Source organism: Drosophila yakuba, chromosome 2L, assembly GCF_016746365.2.
Source record: "Drosophila yakuba strain Tai18E2 chromosome 2L, Prin_Dyak_Tai18E2_2.1, whole genome shotgun sequence".
Classification (NCBI taxonomy): domain Eukaryota; kingdom Metazoa; phylum Arthropoda; class Insecta; order Diptera; family Drosophilidae; genus Drosophila; species Drosophila yakuba.
This window is the reverse complement of record NC_052527.2, coordinates 17,053,461-17,070,503: the sequence shown is the minus strand read 5'-3', so window position 1 is coordinate 17,070,503 and position 17,043 is coordinate 17,053,461. Positions and strand designations below refer to the sequence as shown.

Below are 17,043 nucleotides of genomic sequence, written 5' to 3'. Positions count from 1 at the left end.
TAACCAGAGGGCGGCACTTGTAGGGGTGTGAGTGTGAGTGTGGGTGTGAGTGCGGGTGTGAGTGTTTGCTATTTGTCCAAGCTGTTGGCCATTAGTTTGGCATGCAGTCCGGCAACTTGTCCGAAAAAGTGAGTTCGAAATCGGTACGGTCATTAGGGTAGAGGCGACATACATATATGCATGCATGGGTGCCTAAGTAGCTGCGCTGTCTTCATTAAAAATTTTGCACCGCCATACCTCTCGTCGCCAGCAGCCCTAGTGATACACGGAGAAAAAAACCGTAGAGAAGTGGGGCAAAGTCTGTCTACACTTTACAAAAGTTGTGTAGCATAATTCAGTAAATACTAGGTGAAATGAAATGACAAATAGACCAATAACTGTAATACTGGTTTTGATCTAAAGCATTGATTTTAACGTGCTAATGGCGGAGTTCATCCAATTTTGTATAGTGCAGCTCTAGGAGTTGCAGTGCCCTCGCCCCCGCTCCTTGCCTCAAAGGGCAACAACAAATCGGGCTTCATTCCTAATTTAAATGCAAATGAGATTCATTTGACGATGATGTCGTCCAGGCTGCAGCCATGGCCCTGCCACCCCACACACCCTCTTGCTCAATGCCACACACGCACACACACACACCACCTTGCGCAGACAGCGGGGCAGACACATGAGTCTGCTGGGCTTTCTCCTGCTCCGGGGCCCCGGCATCTGAATCCCGGTCTTTCTCCACGCCAGCGAGTGTGTTTTCTTTCGGGTGGGCATCTGCATTTATGCAAGTAGCTTAAATGGCTACAAAATGCGTTGCCTTGGCGAGATTTGTAGCATACATTAGGGCGGTGTTGCATGTGGCAGTGTTGCACGTTGCCCGTCGCTGCAGTGTCAATTGCTAACCACGCTTAGGCTCAACCTTAAGCTCGGCAATGGCGGCTCTTCCGTTTCTACCTCGGCATCTCGGTGGTGCAGAAAAGTCTGGGCCACCTAATCTGGCTGGAAAATTTCAGTGCATTTTGGGTGCTTTGATTAGTGCGGCAGTGGGGCTGCTGTGGACTGCTAATTTGGGCAAATTTGGGAAAATTCGCAAACACCTTGAGAACATTTAGCAGTCCAATCAAACCGTTATCCAAGTAAATATTTCCCCAGCCGCTTTGTATATAGCCAGAGAAAAAGTTATTACTCATGCGCCACGTTGCACTGAGCACCAATCAATATGCAGGCTATCAAATATTTAAACTAAAACTACAAAATAACAAAAATGGCTAAGAAAATTTAACTCATGCGTGCGAGTGAGACGGTGCGTTCGAGAGTGAGACAGAGCACGCCCCGACAAAAGGATTTTAATTGAGTGCAATGGCATGTGAGCGATATGTGCAGTAGGAAAATGCAGAGCGAGACAGCCGATAAGGGAGACAAAGACGAAATCCAAGCAATACTATCCAATATCCTTCACATCCACATGCACACCCGACCACCATGTATGTGTGTGTGTGTGGTCGAAATGCATTTTGAAGTTATGAATACACATATATCCTGTTGATTTTTGAAATTATCAAGTCTTAAAACACACACACCGCCAGATTGTTGGTAAGGTGAGTGGGTAGCCGAATGGGCGGACATTTGCCTGGCCTGTGTTTGTGGCCGTTTTTTGCATGAATTATTAAATGCTGTGTAATTTATTTGATTGTGATTGTGCCTGTGCCTGTGTGCTGCCTGCATTCGTAGTGGTCCGTATTTATTGCACTTAACTGCTTGGGGTTACGTGTAACAGGGCCTCTTTCCCCCGATTTGTTGAAATCTTATGCATTTGTCATGAATTCGAAATATTTTCGGCTGGCTCGGCTCGTTTGCTCTCCCTTCTGTTTCCTGTATATGAGTATGTGCAAGTGTGTATGATTGTGTGAGTGTGCATTTCAAGGATGGCAGGAGTTTGTCTGCGTTGATGGAGCCACGCATCACCCAAGGACCTCCCAACCCCGCAACCGCCATCCAACTGGTCACAGTCCCTTGCTAACTGCATCAACTATTTGTCCATGCACATTCGGGTTTTAAGTTATTTCTGCTGCTGCAATTTATTGATCAATATTTTAGCCCAGGCGTTGGTCATTAGTTAGTCTGGTCAGGACATCAAGAAGCACTTAGAGCGAGAGAGATAGGCTTGAGCTGGGCAAAAGCTATACACACAAAGTGCGTAAGATACAATGGAAAGTTTCCTCTGTGATTGCAGCTTATAGCCCATCCAATATGCAAGCCAAGCTAAGAACTTCTTGCGGTCAAAACAGGCTGCGATGGCCATTTAATCGATATTTTAATAACTGCTGTATCGATTTTGTGGCTGTAAGGCCTTTCAAATATTTTTACACCACTCAACTTAATTATTATACAACAAGAAAGAATAAAACTAGTTACTAAGGCGCTAAAAATCTGAATGCAATTAAAACGTAAGGGGTGTAAAACTACACATTGTAGTTGTAGCTAATCAACCAATAATCATATTTGTGTGCCATTATATATTATTATCAACTTCACCGAATCAACTACTCAAAAGCCCTTTATTCCTTCCTAACAACTCTTTTCACACCATTAGACTTGAGTGTATTGCGCGAAATGTATCCACCTGGGAAGCCAAAGTTTGCGAGCAGTTACACCTGCATATCCTTCGCGCTATCCTTATCCCGAACACAATCTAATTAACTGTCATTGTGTTAAAAAGACGCCAAACTGGCAACCGAAAACTCGCGTCCCCGCCCCTTCTCTGTGGCCTGCCAGTTCAACAATGACAGCCGCCCTCTCCCCCACGCCCCCTCCCCCTTGCAGTAGTTTGCGTGTCAAGTTGGCTCCTTTCAGGAAGCCGCCCCACCTGCCCCCACCAGCCCCCTCCCGGTCACGTCATCCGCTGCGCTAATACTAATGCGTTGGCAATAACAAAGGTTGCACATGCTCGCTCCACCAACACCCAAAGTTGCCGAGTTGTTGGCAACTAATCAATAGAGCAAAATTTACGTTTAATTAAAAATGTCTGCGTGTGTAAACCGGGCAGGTGGCAAGTGAAATCAGGTGGGGAGCCTATGCTGGTTAGGTCCTGCTATCGTGACATTAGCCCCACTGTCAGTTGGATAATTGCCTGACTTAATGTGCAATTAGACCTTAAACCAAACCATAGACTACAATCATCTTCTAGCAGTTTTTACGAACATCCAAGTATTTTCTATTATATTATATACAAATATACAGACCATACCAATGTAGCTGATTTTTGAGATGCAAAATCCGAAATCTTCTCGGACTGACCACCCTTGAGAATGACCTTTCACCCCGCCACTTTATCCGCAATTTACACGAGCCATGATAATTTATCGGCAACGAAATACTTTACATAAGGCCACCCCCTTCGAAGATGAGTCCGAACGATGCCGAATGTAATTAGAAATCCTCAGCAAACATATGTATGTACATATGGAAAGCGCTGCTCCTTCGTCCTGCGAGCTCAAGTGTGTATTTGTGTGTGTGGTGGGTGGGAGTGCTGCTGCAGTTGGCTTGATGTGCAAAATGAAGACATTTGAATTTGCGGTTCGGGCTTGAGCACCGTAGGCTATAGATTTTCTTACGACACACGCTCGCACATGCAGGTGTTGTGGGGTAAAGTGGGCTGGGTTCCGATGTGTTTGGGGTTATATAATGCAACCACCCAGCCACACACACACCCACACACGCACACCATCACCTGCTTTGGCCTTTGTCTGCCCGCTGGCCATGCGAGTGGGTGGTTGGGCGTCATCTCAATATAAACTGCCTTCAACATTTAATTAGTGTGTTTTCGCACACAGGGGCCACACAGGTCTATGTGTGTGTGCGTGAGTATGCAAATGGCAATGGGCGCAACTGTACATGCTCACACACACACACAAACATATCCTTTGCTCTCTTTCTCTCTCCATCGCTCTCTCTCTTTGAAGACATTGCCGTTTCGTTGGCTATACAAATTCCATGCCAACACCTTTTCGGCCAACGACTAAGACGAACTTAAGTGGGCGAAGGGGCGGGACACTCTAAAAGCCCTCTCCCACCCGAAAACACACACACATGAGACTGCCAGACTCACATACACATGCACAATTGCCTTTTATAATTAATTTTACAGTTAAGTGTATTTCAAGAAAGTTAAATTTACGTATATTCGAAATTTTGAAAGGCCATTGCCTTGGCCACAACCCACACAAACACAGCCGAGGGTTAAGGCCCTGTTAGCAGTGGGAAGTGGAAGCGAGTGGGGGCAAGGCGGGAAGGAGAGGGTAATACGGCACTAGAGTGTGTGTGTGTTTCTGTGTGTGTGTGCCGTCCCTGCGGCTTGTGTCTGAGACATTTGACTGCTTTTCGGGCTAAGCTTTCCCCATTTCCCCACTCCCAACTAACTCCTTGGCCGACACAAATTTTATTGAAATTGCCCGGACTCCGTGTGCACTGGACGAGGCAACACTTACATTATGCAATCTAATTATGTCTTGAGCTTCCAGTGTGTGAGTGACTACGGCAGGACAAAATGGCCTCTTAGCCCGTAGGTTTGGGTAAGCCAGGCCAAGATAGGTTTGGCTAAGAACAAGATTCCACAGACAACCGGGAAAATATAGAGATCTAACATATATGTATAATGGAAATGTTTTAGTCGGCGTTTTGGATCAAATAAGCAGCAGGAGGATAATCAATTTAAACCGATATTATATGAAGAAACCATATTCACAATCCACAAATGCTGAAAACAAAAAAATTATGCTTCAACACCATTGCTCCATTGTAACCCTACATTTTTCCTTTAAACTCCTAACCAAACTTTAATGCACACTGCTGTTTTGGAAAAGCTATCCAATAGCAAAACCCGAAATAGTCTAGTCCTAGCTGGTCGAAGGAATAGAAAATCAATTTCGTACCCCCAAAACGTCCTCATTAAATTGCTCGCTGTACGACTAATGAAATCATTAAAATGGTTTAAAAGCAAATGCTCGTTGCCCGAGCCGTAGGACAAACATACACATACATACAGTCGAGAGTATGCAAAATTTATGTGGCAACTAGAAACTATGTTTTGGCAACACGCACACAAACTCTCACACCTACATATCTATATACGCAGTCGGCAAAGGACATTGCCTTGAGTTAGGATCGGGGCCGAGGACGAGGACAGACAGCAAAAGTTGCCAGCTGAGGGCAGGGGCAAATCCTTAGCAGGGACACCCAACCACCCCCTGTGACCAGAAACTCCATCCCCATCCCCAAACCACCACCCTCAAGCGCCTTCCCCTTTTGGCCGCGTGCGCTACTTAAACCCTTGCCGAAAACTATCCGGTTTTGTGTTGGGGCGCTGTCGGGGTGGCCAGACATCCAGAACATGATTTTAGTGTTTTCAAATTTGAATTTTAAACAAGTCATAATATAATTTGGATAAGCAAAAGCAAAAGCAGCAGCAGCAGAACATCCTGCTCCCCGATTCACGACTACTTGGCCCAAGCCTGTGTCCACTTGCCGGGCTTTAATCCGCCCAGCCCAGCCCATCCCAGTCCAGTCCAGTTCAGTCAACTCCTTGGCAGTCCCCTCGATGGCAACCCTTGCGCGACGACCATCGAAAATTAGCCGGGGCCCTAGCTCATTTTCCAGCTCGGCGTTTTTCTTGCCGCGCCGAAATTGGGAAATTTAAATTAGATACAAAAGTATATGTAGCCCAGAGGCGGGGGCGAGTCTATGCGTGCCAACTATCCACAAGAAATATTGTAATTTTCTTGCAACTAAAGACGTAAACGGATATTAGCAGCAAATTAAGCCCTTTTCCCGTCCTTTTTATCAGCTCTTAGCGATGGCAGAATTCCCTTATCGAAAATGCTAATTTTGTGATTGGCTGAAATCGAAAGAGGATTAATTTTCTAGCGATTAGGCAAGCTGCTTGAATATAATAGTTTGGTAAGGGCAGATTAAGACGGCTTAAGCTAAGGCTACAGTAAAGCTAATGTCGCTAAAATTATAAAAAATTAAAAATATAACAAAAATTCGAAGCAACTTCAAATACTAATATATCTTAGTGCAGTTACCAATAACTAATTTAGTTTTAAATTGCTTTTGCTCAATTACATATTTTAATGTAAGGCCATCGATAGTTTTCAGTTACAGTCCCATCTTCAGGCAAAACAAGTAAATCGAAACTTCTCAGCGACAAACAGGACAACAGCATTTTCGAATCGGGTTGCTGCTGTCTTGGGCTTTGGTCTGCTAAAAGGGTCCAAGTATATGGCTTAAATCATACTCGACTTGGCTACATTTTAAATATGCTTCGTGGGGGTTGGAGGTCGTGTAGTTGCAGAGCTTGTGGCGCTTGGAGGTGGGACGCCCCAAGTTGGGGCGTCGGCTCAGTGTGTGGGCGGGCATTTGTGGGGGCGTTGGTATCGTCAACTTGGCTGGCAAGCATTCTCTATTCTCCATTCTAATTTCTAATTATTTCTCCATGTGTGTGTGTGTGTGTGTGCCTGGGTGTAGTCGCCTGACCAGATGGGTGGGCAGGATGCCGCCCCACCACATCCGTCCGTATGTCTGCCCGTCTGTCCTTCCGTCCGACTGTCTGTCTATGCGAATTAATTAAGTGTTTTCGTGCGCGGGCAAATCCTTTTGCGGTTCAGAAACTTTTGAGGTCTTTCGAGCCAAGGCGTATCACTGGGCCGTTGGGTGGGGGGAAAATCAATTATAAATTAAACATTTATTAAAGAAAGCGCACACATTGCCTCGGGAGCAACGCAAGCGTTTCCACACATCCCCCGCTCTACCAAATCCCCCATCCCCATCCCCCCATCAACAATGCCGGGTTCTTCGCCTGCCTATGCAAATCAGCTGCGGCATAAATAATGCGACATCATTATTTAGGCGGAGGTAGGCGCACAACACGAATCCCCTTTTCGGATTCGGATCCAGATCCAGATCCAGCCAGAACATTTCTGTCGCCAGTCAGCGATCCATTAATTATGTCTGCAGCTGGAGAAGATTCGAGGTCTTCGGAGCTGCGGAGTTGTGGAGCAGTGGAGCTGTGGAGCTGCGGAGCGGCGGAGCCGGGCCTTGTCTCATTTCGATTGTCTTTGGGAGAAGGCTCCTTCCGCTCCCCTTTTGATTATGCACATGCATTTCGGCTCGTACATCAAACTCGAACTCGAATAAATGTGACGGGCTGCATGCATTCAAAGTTAAAGGAAATACGAAAAGGGAGAGAAGTCCAAAAAGCAAAAGCCAGGGGAATATGCTGATGGACGCCGGGTATAACTGATTTGTGTGTACCCGTATATATCTGAATTGGTAATTTGCTATAAGCGACTTTAATATGGCACGCAGTTGTCCGCCAGCCCCTCTCCTGCATCCCCTCTCCGAAACACTTTGCATACTCATCCACAGTCGGGCAAATGTTTTCGATTTACATGGCCAGGTTTTCGAAAACGAAATAAGACGGAAAGAAATATTTTCCTGTGGCAAGCAAACTAAAAGGGCATAACAATCTTATGCAACCCAGGGTCAGCAGTATAAATTCAAACCGAATTAAAAACAAAGGATTTACAAGGCCTTCATTTGCTTTCCCCCAAAAGATTGCGTTCTATTTATTTTTAATGAAATTTAAAAATCATATTTCGGTTTATTGCTAGTCGGAAGTTTACGCACGGTAGAAAAGTTACTTTTACTGGATCGGTTTTGGAATATTTAGGTCAACGGAACAAGATACTGAGCGCTGGGATTAGGATTCGAACAGCACTATGGAATTAACCCTTGCTCCCGCAGTTTGGCTTCCGTGGATTTCCTTCAAGCCGCTTCAGCTCACGGATGAGGTCGCAGGAGCTGGGAACGTCTAGGCAGTTGCATTCGATGGCCCGAGGTTTGCGTAGAGGTGGGTGGGTGCACTCGGAGAACGAAGGATAGGGGGCCTTGACCTTCACGCAGTCGGTCTTGCGTCTAACGACGTGGCAAGAGACATTGTCCACGGCCTTGCAGCCGGGCATTTTGATCCTGGGGCAGAGTCCCTCCTCCGTGGGGCACTCGACAGTTGTGGGGCATTCGGCGGAAGCCACAAACACCTTGCGCTTGCGCCGTGGGATCGGCGGACGAGCTCCCGCCTCATAGCAGCAGATCTTCTTGGGCTTGATCTGGATGGGCGGACACTCCACCCAGGTGACTTGATACTTGCGCGTGGCCTTGTCAGAGATCTTGTAGTAGCATTGGTCGTACGGAGGGAACCGTTCCTCACAGGGATCGATGCAGCACTCCGGCGGTGACTTTACCAAATGGTGGAACTGGAAGCTGTCTTCCTTCTTCGGCGCTGGTTTCTTCGCGTACCGGGGATCTCCACAAGCGGTGAAATTTCCGCAGCCCTTTCCAGAATCGTTGCTGCACTTAGGAGATGGATTGTGGTCCTTTGCGAAGGCGCGGTGACTGACCACGCTCGCAAAGCTAGGTATTACTCTGCTTTGGGTTTTCGTTCCTATACTGCGCCACATAGACATGGCTGGCTGAAGGCTGATATAAATTTTTTAGCGGGAAGAGAAAGGGGTCAAATACAGCAATTCCGAAACAAAAATGAAAATCCCTCGGCACCGAAAAATGACCAAACTACAAATTTTAAACCGAATACACAATCAGCTCAACGGAGCCGATGTGAATTTTGGAAGAGGCCGAGAGGAACTGGCCTACAAACTTATTCGACATGGCTACATCGCATCGAAAAGAATTTCAAGGCCTCCTGCCTAAAAAAATAGTTATTTTGATATAGAAAAACTGTCAGGCAACACAGATACCATTTTATAGGCTGAGAGTAGGAGAGTCCTATATAAATATTCCTTTGTATATAGAAATAAAAATAATAAAATATATAAAATATATTACAATAATAAAAAAAATATATTTAAACCAATTTAGTGACATTTTTTATACCCGTTACTCGTAGAGTAAAAGGGTATACTAGATTCGTTGAAAAGTATGTAACAGGCAGAAGGAAGCGTTTCCGACCATATAAAGTATATATATTCTTGATCAGGATCAATAGCCGAGTCGATTTGGCCATGTCCGTCTGTCCGTCCGTCTGTCTGTCCGTCTGTCCGTCTGTCCGTCTGTCCGTCTGTCTGTCTGTCCGTCCGTATGAACGCTGTGATCTCAGGAACTACAAAAGCTAGAAAGTTGAGATTAAGCGTACAGACTCCAGAGACATAGACGCAGCGCAAGTTTGTCGATTCATGTTGCCACGCCCACTCTAACGCCCACAAACCGCCCAAAACTGCCACGCCCATACTTTTGAAAAATGTTTTGAAATTTTTTCATTTTTGTATTGGTTTTGTAAATTTCTATCGATTTGCCAAAAAACTTTCTGCCACGCCCACTCTAACGCCCTCAAACCGCCCAAAGCTGCTACGCCCACACTTTTGAAAAATGTTTTGAAATTTTTTCATTTTTGTATTGGTTTTGTAAATTTCTATCGATTTGCCAAAAAACTTTCTGCCACGCCCACTATAACGCCTACAAACCGCCAAAAACTGTGTTTAAGACTCTCCTTCGGGGAACTCGACTATAGCGTTCTCTCTTGTTTTTTAATTGGGGCGGGGCATTCTTCTGAAACAATGTTGTGCTGCGTGTAAGTCTTAGGAATCTGGTTGCTCTATTTAGTCCTTCGACCTTTTAAGGTTCCCGACCAGATCAACTCGCCCAATTATCCCGATTAAGAATATATATAGAGGTGGAAATGCTTACTTCTACCTGTTAAATAGTGTCCATCGAATTTAGTATACCCAACGAGTAACGGCTATAAATTCCCACACATAAGCAGAACAAGATCACCATACATTTTGAAACATATATAAAATATATCTTCAGTTTAGAAATATGCGACCGTCATACTTATAATTAATTTTAACTTACACTTTAAAAGGAGCATTATTAAAAGTTATAGAAAAGAAGGACACAAAGGGGCTCCAAGTTTTCCCCGTATGCCTTAATAAATAAAAATTATTATTATTATTAAATAAAAATAATTAAAAGCTGAAAACGCTGCATGGCACCTGTTGCATACTCTTCAACGGGTATAGCTCAGATAATCTAGAGACATTTTAGAATTTGTGTTCAAAATTTCTTATAAAGTAGGCGTTGAATGGCAACTCGGAGTTTAGGATGTCGGCTTACAGTCAGTCTACACTCAGTCCTTGGCCTAACAAAACATATTCTCGACTTTTTTTCGGCTTTGTAAAACAAAATTTGGTTAAAAAGTAAAATATGTTGCGAATGTTGCGTCAGAAGTGTCGTTCCCTCGTGGATCGGAGCATGCCGTGTCTCGAGTCCTTGGTGAATGCCTGTTCCCTATTTAAGGCCGATTGGTCCGAAGATCTAAGCCATATCAAGCCTTCGGCCGACTGCGCTGGCTCCAGTGTGCTCCGGCAGCACCTGGTGCGCCGCAACTACAGCAGTCAGTCGTCCGCCGACAATTGCGGCCTGCCAAAGGAGTGCGAGCAGGAATCGTCGACATCCTCCTCCAAGGGCTGTGGTCCTGCTCGGTTCAAGGGCACCATTTGCGATGCAGCCAAGGGCGGTAAGCGCAAGAAGAAGGAGGAGCCCAAGAAGAAGTCCAACAAGCCGAAGCTGTCGGCCAGAATGAGGTCCATGTGGTACATACCCGACTGCGAGTACGAGCCAAAGTGCGATATGCCAGTGCGGTACGACATCCAGCACTACCGCATCTCGGACAAGGATGCCCGCCAGTACCAGGTGACTTGGAACGAGTGTCCCCGCATGGTGATCAAGCCCAAGAAGGTGTGCATCCACTCGAAGCGCCCGCGTCCGAAGCCCTGCCGCCGTCAGAGGAAGACGGTGGTGGCCACAGCCCGTCCCTCCATGCCCATGCTCAATCCCATGGAGTGCAAGAAGCCAGAGGACTCCTCACCCTGTCCGCGCTGGACGCTGCCCTGCTGCAAGCCCGCCCGCATTCCGCCCAGTTGCCACCGCGAACGCCGACCCACCGACTGCACCAAGCGCCCGGCGCCGTATCCCAGCTTCTCAGAATGCAAGCGGGAAGAGCTGACCAAAGCACCACCCACAGAGTGCCTATGCTTGAAGGTGCCCATGGTCTGCGAGATGTGGGCAGAGCTGAGGCGCAGGATCGCCCGGGGCAAGGGGGCGGTCCTTAAGTGCGGCGAAATGTAGGCGGCGGCGAAAGCCCAGTCAGTCGACATCTGACCACATTCCTACCACTTCCAACTCGATAGTCCCATCCAAATTACAGTTTTCCGAAATAGCCATTCCATTATCTAAACCCTCTCTGTCCACACTTTCCAAATTCAAAATGCTGTCGAAACGCTGCGGAAATAACCTAATGCCACTCGCCGTCCGTTTGGCCAGTTGTGCCGGCTCCAAGGGCGGCGCCTCGGACTCCAAGTGCAACTCCAACTCCAACTCGAGGGGTAAAGGCAAGTCCGAGCCCAGCTGCAAGCGCTCCGCAAAACGTAAGAACTGCTCCAAGGTCCCAACACCATTCCCGAGTTACTCCGAGTGCAAACGGAAGCCGAGTGATCCTAAACCACCCAAGGAGTGCGATTGCTGGGACTTTGACAAGTGCTGATACTCGCCAATTTCGATATCGGAGATCCGGGGATGTCTTCCGCTTACGGCCCTCCCCCATTTTCACACCACAAGACTGAGAGCTCAATACTCAAAAGACCGTTGGTGGCACTGGGAGCCTAGGTGTTTTGTCCATGTAGAACCTTTGCAGTTAACCTGGGCGCCTACGTTAAGCTTTAATCCATGTCAAGCTGACCGACGTTGAACGAATACAGGAATATAGAAAGTATTAATCGATGCTTTTTTATTTAATGGGATGGGCAATAGGTTACTCGAATCTGAACGGTATTTAAACAGCTGATAGAAATGCATTTATGTACTGAGGTGTAAACTTCCATTCTCGTTGCTTTTTTAGTTTATAGAAAATCAACCATTTGATTATTGTATAATTGTATATATAATTGTATTGTATAATTAAGATCCAGACACACTTTATAAACTTGTCTAGTAAGCTCTGAATTTTAATTTACCGACTTGTCTTTCCCATTATTGCATTTTCATTCTTGGCTTTTAGATATAACAGTCTGTACTGTTGTGGCCTACAAAATTGTACATATTTATTTTCTGCTTTGAAAACGTATAGTTTATATAAAAATTAAATACATCAAAATTTAGTATTGAAACACAATGAATTCGTCAAATGCTTTGTTAAGCTGCAGGATAGTGGCCTTCGGATTTGGAAACCTGGTAAAGCGTCGCGGAATGAAGCAGCTACGCTTAGATGGTATTCACTACAAGGTGAGCTTCAACCCGGGACTACAGATGGAGCCGGAGAAGCCGGAGCCTGAGAAGCGCATGGATGACACGAAATACAGTCCAGGTCGTTGGACGGAGCGGAAATATCAGGCCACATGGCGGGAAGCTGTCATCGAAGAGCCGAAAAGCCATGAGGAAGTGAAGAGCTCACACTCACAGGAGGAGCGACCACCCTTCCGAGAACTTCGCCGAACTACCGACCCCACAAGGCGCCTCCAGAGGATCGCAATTCCTGCCAACCAATTCATATCGCAGTTTATCTCCACCCAAAGCAAAAACAAAAGGCGCCACGTAGAAGCTGCCGCAGATCGAATGGCGTTTGATGGATACCAAACGATCTAAAATGCCAAGTAAAAGTCAAGACGTCATACCCGTTATTCATAGAGTTAAAAGGTATACTAGATTCGCTGAAAAGTATGTAACAGGTAGAAGAAAGCATATTCAACCATATAGATAAATTCTTTATCAGGACCACTAGCCGAGTTGATCTGGCCATGTTCGTCTAATTTGCCCAACAAATGAAGAAATTTTGCAATTTTTGATTCGCCATCCAGCTAACTCGCAAAACTCAACTACAGTGTTCTTTCTTGTTTTGTTTTAAGGTCGAATAGGATTTTCTGTCCTGTACAACAGGAGAAACGAAAACAAATTAAATGTCCAATTTTTAAGATAATTGTGTAGTTTTTCTTAACTTATGTTGTAAGGCATGACGTCAAATATTTTCTTAGAAAAGCATTGCCATATCCTAGTTAACTCCAATTTGCACTTATTAGCCATTCAGTTAAATTTGTGCATATTAGTTGCATGGAGTGGACATTATGATAAATGTTTTTTTTCGCGTATAGGCGAACGCTATAGTCGAGTTCCACGACTATTAGATACCCGTTACTCAGCTAGTGGGAGAGCGAAAGAGAAAATTTTAACATTCTTTTTGGCATATTGATAGAAATAGGAAAAAATAATTAATTACAATAATAATATTACAAACAAAAATTAAAAAAAATTAAAAACTGAAGATTTTTATGGTCGGAAACGCTTCCTTCTGCCTGTTACATACTTTTCAACGAATCTAGTATACCCTCTTATTCTACGAGTAACGGGTATAAAAATTAAAAAAATTAAAAACTGAAGATTTCTTTGGTTTTTGGCTATCGACTTAGCTATTGATCCTGATCAAGAATATATATTTATATAAGCGAAAACGCTTCCTTCTACCTGTTACATACTTTCCACCGAGTCTAGTATACCCTTTTACCCTACGAGTAACAGGTATAAAAACCTCAGTTACCCGAGTATCTTGCTTCAAATCTCGACATTTTGTAAAAGATCACATTCCGTTACAACGCTCAGGATGAAAATTTCGCAGTGACTCCCAGTTTTTGTTTATATTTTAAATCAGGACAAAATTTTTGCAGTGTTTACGGCATATTTGCAACTCAAATAATACTCTACTTCGATTCCAGACTAATTGGAACACGATGATGCTGGCAAAGAGGACGCTTTCCCGAGCACCAGCTGCTATACGGAGTGGATTGACGTCGAGGACCAATCAGGTGCGCGGCATGGAGTCAATGTTCGATCCGTATGAAAATGGTGTGCCCAGGATGCCCGAGAAGCGAAAGGATCTGAAAAAGAAGGAGCCCTTGGACAACACCAAGGTGCCGCTCAAGGACATGTGTTGGATGTCGATGCGGCGCAGTGAGTACAAGTGTCGTTCCGACCCCGAGTTCAATGTCCCGTCCTTCATTGACACCCGCAAGAGGTGCCTGGCTGATCCCTGCGCGACGTCCTATCCGCCGTCTGACCTCATCTTCTACAAGCCCACCGACAAGCTGAACCGCAAGTACCAGCGCACCTGGTGCGAGTGCGAGCTGAAAGTGCCCAAAAGGAAGGCAGTCTGCCGGTGCCGTCCGCCCAACTTCTTTCGACGGCCCCTTCGAACCCCGCCGCTCCAGGCTTCACAGGTTTGCCCCGATGGCAACGAGAGCCTGGGGCTGGGGCTTTGCCGCCCGAAGCCAGCGAAGAGCTCCTGCCCCAGGTTCAAGATGCCCTTCTGTAAGCCGGCCTCCAAAAAGGGCTGCCGGCCTGGACGCCCTCAATCCAATGTCATTCGCCTCAGGACCAAGTACCCCAGCTTTTCGGAGTGCCAAACGTATCCGCTTCCCGATGTGCCTCCCACCCAGTGCTTCTGCATCAACCAGCCGCCCATGTGCGTGGTTTGGAACTACTACCGCATGAAGAAGTCTTAGTTGCCTAGGTCGTCCTACAGTTACCAATTGCCAAGCATAAGATTCGAATAAACAACAGGATATACAATATTTGGGACTAAAGCGGGTTTCATATTGGGTATGACTCAACTGGTAGCGCGCTTTGGGTTAAAGCTCCTGATCAGTAATGGTTTAGTAATGATCTGTTCTGATCTGATCATCAAAGGTATATTTCACGCCCAATGCATAGATATCGGAAAACGTTCTGTACACAGAGTCCTTTGGCTAGCATGTCAGATACTCGCTGCCTCAGTTCAAATTTCGAGCGCACCTTTTCGGCAAACGCCTCTCTAAATTTGATATTCAAAAAGCCAGGCACCATGATCACCTCGAAGCTGCGCCTGCGCCGAGCACAGATTCCAAGGTTCCCGATCACGAGTCGCTGGTACAACTGGGGCAACTATGACGCCAGCTCTGGGGAATGCTGCAAGATGCGCGACAAGGATGTCACGGCCTGCAAGGATGGAAAATGGTTCTGTCCGGTCAAGTACGAGCCCAACAAGTGTTACGAAAAACCATCGTTTGGAGTAAGCGAGTATCCCCAGTATCTGCAGGAGATCTACAATCGGGGCAAGACTGATCCCGACTGCTTGCTAAAGCTGATTCGCCACGACACTGACCTTTACAAGCCGTCGGACAAGCGCCGCAAGTTCCAGCGCACGTGGCCTGAGTGTCCGCTTCTCTGGCTACGACCAAAGGACTCCTGCTGTCCTGACCCGGAGATATCCCTGCCCATGAACCGCCGCATCCGCCCCCCGCAGGAACCGCCACTTTCGGCCATCGATAAGCATCTCTTCCAGATGAGCATCTTTTGCAAGTCTGTCAAGGCTCCCTGCTGCAAAGTGGGTCGTAGACCGCCCAACTGCACCAAACCCCGCAGACCATCCGACTGCTGCAAGAAGTGTACGCCGATGCCCAGTTTCTCGGAGGCCTGCCGCCATCTGATACCACGATTCTGTGGCACCGAGTGTGCCTGCCGGGGAGGGAGCTTATGTGAAATGTGGAACACGTATAATAAGTGTAGCAAAACGCGGAGGAACTGCACCAAACCATTCATAGGCTATTCTCCCTTAAGATCCAGAATGAGATTTCCATTCTGAGATCTCCAATTGTAGGGATGTGTTCGGACGCCGATGAAAATTCTTAAAAACTGGTGCCAGAAATTTCCCCATCCACCATCTTTTGTCCAAAGGCAGCGACTTTGCAAACATCTTTACTATCCTCCATGGATATTCAAAACAAAAATCTTTTTTTTTAAAAGATGACCTAGTTTTCCCGGCCTAGCTACTCATAAGTTTGACAGCTTTCGAAAAATCAGGAGGCCAAACCGAAAATCCCCCAAAATTGTAAGGATGCAGTCAGCACTCTGGGCCTTTTGCAGGCAAGGTTTCAGGAGCTTTGCCACGAAGACGCAAGGTCTCCGGAGCTTCGCCAGCAAAGTGACCTACCACGCGGATCCACCATGCCAGCCTGCCGACCCTTTGTGCCACCATGTTCCAAGCGGCAGATGCGTGGGGGCCAGGAAGGTGCTAGCTCTCGAACTGCCACACGAGAAGTTAATGCAGCAGGAACGCGACCAGGAGAAGGAGCGAAAGTGCTGTGTCCTGCGATCGGCGGCCAAAAATCCATGCGTAAAATTGAAGCGACCCAAAGCCCCCAAGCCGGAGGAAAAGCCATTTCGCTCGATGTGGGAGCCACCTTGCCTGTCGGAGGAGCAGCCGTTCTGCAAGGAACTGCTGCCACGCTTCGATGCGATGTACTACCATCCTTCCAACAAGTGGCGCTGCTACCAACGCACCTGGGTGGAGTGTCCACCCGTTAAGCGACGCCTGAAGAAGGTTTGCTGCCTAGACGCCATCGAGCCTCCAGAGATCCTGTACCGAATCAGGCCGCCCTGCCCAAGCACTTGCGGAATCAACTATAAGGCTCGAAGGCTCCTCTGCGAGGATGGAGACTTGGAGCGGGATCCAATGACCAAGTGCCCGAAATTCTTTCACCCCTGTTGCAAGCTGGCTCGCTGCAATCCGCGTTGCCTCAGAGGCAGAAAGCCCTCAAAATGCACCAAATTACGGGCTCCATATCCCTCTTTCTCAGAAATGGGAAGGTGGAAAAGATTGCTCCGGAAGAGGGAGTGCCTTTGCTTGGAGAAAATCCCCAAATGTATAGGTCTTAGGGAAGAAAAGAGACGCCAGGATACACAAATCTGAAAAAATGGAAGTTGAGGGACTGCCTTTTAAAACGAAGTAATAGATGCAAGTTGGCGTTTCTATTACTTTGCTTTAGAAGTCAGGTCTTCGATCCTAGCAACAACCATGGAAACTACCCAATAATAATGTGGCACAAAACATTTAGATTTAAAATTATGAGTCTTAATAAAGCATATAACTAAAATTCATTAAATGCATTTTGGAACCTTTGC

General features: G+C 46.4%; 7 protein-coding genes across 17 annotated transcripts in view; 5 read left to right on the top strand and 2 right to left on the bottom strand.

Moving 5' to 3' along the window:
* LOC6528582 (hormone receptor 4) overlaps positions 1 to 17,043 on the bottom strand; it is a 69,701-nt gene that overhangs the window by 17,195 nt on the left and 35,463 nt on the right. The gene's annotated exons all lie outside the window — the stretch shown is intronic.
* LOC6528581 lies at positions 7,626 to 8,698 on the bottom strand. The gene has a single exon (XM_002089588.3). It carries the CDS (start codon positions 8,505 to 8,507, stop codon positions 7,770 to 7,772), a length of 738 nt encoding a protein of 245 aa, XP_002089624.1. The 5' UTR covers positions 8,508 to 8,698; the 3' UTR covers positions 7,626 to 7,769.
* Positions 10,173 to 11,834, top strand: LOC6528580. The gene has a single exon (XM_002089587.4). It carries the CDS (start codon positions 10,264 to 10,266, stop codon positions 11,185 to 11,187), a length of 924 nt encoding a protein of 307 aa, XP_002089623.1. The 5' UTR covers positions 10,173 to 10,263; the 3' UTR covers positions 11,188 to 11,834.
* Positions 12,097 to 13,030, top strand: LOC6528578. Of its 2 annotated transcripts, none has more exons than XM_002089585.4 (2): positions 12,097 to 12,750; positions 12,827 to 13,030. In XM_002089585.4, the coding sequence occupies exon 1, from the start codon at positions 12,229 to 12,231 to the stop codon at positions 12,697 to 12,699; it is 471 nt and encodes a 156-aa protein (XP_002089621.1). In that variant the 5' UTR covers positions 12,097 to 12,228; the 3' UTR covers positions 12,700 to 12,750; positions 12,827 to 13,030. The 2 variants fall into 2 exon arrangements, with proteins under 2 accessions (XP_002089621.1, XP_043062809.1); XM_043206874.1 differs by having other exon boundaries at positions 12,097 to 12,771.
* Positions 13,836 to 14,675, top strand: LOC6528577. Its single transcript, XM_039371660.2, has one exon. It carries the CDS (start codon positions 13,836 to 13,838, stop codon positions 14,604 to 14,606), a length of 771 nt encoding a protein of 256 aa, XP_039227594.1. The 3' UTR covers positions 14,607 to 14,675.
* Positions 14,845 to 15,869, top strand: LOC6528576. Its single transcript, XM_002089583.4, has one exon. The coding sequence runs from the start codon at positions 14,855 to 14,857 to the stop codon at positions 15,722 to 15,724; it is 870 nt and encodes a 289-aa protein (XP_002089619.3). The 5' UTR covers positions 14,845 to 14,854; the 3' UTR covers positions 15,725 to 15,869.
* On the top strand, positions 15,776 to 17,024 carry LOC6528575. The gene has a single exon (XM_002089582.4). The coding sequence runs from the start codon at positions 15,977 to 15,979 to the stop codon at positions 16,829 to 16,831; it is 855 nt and encodes a 284-aa protein (XP_002089618.1). The 5' UTR covers positions 15,776 to 15,976; the 3' UTR covers positions 16,832 to 17,024.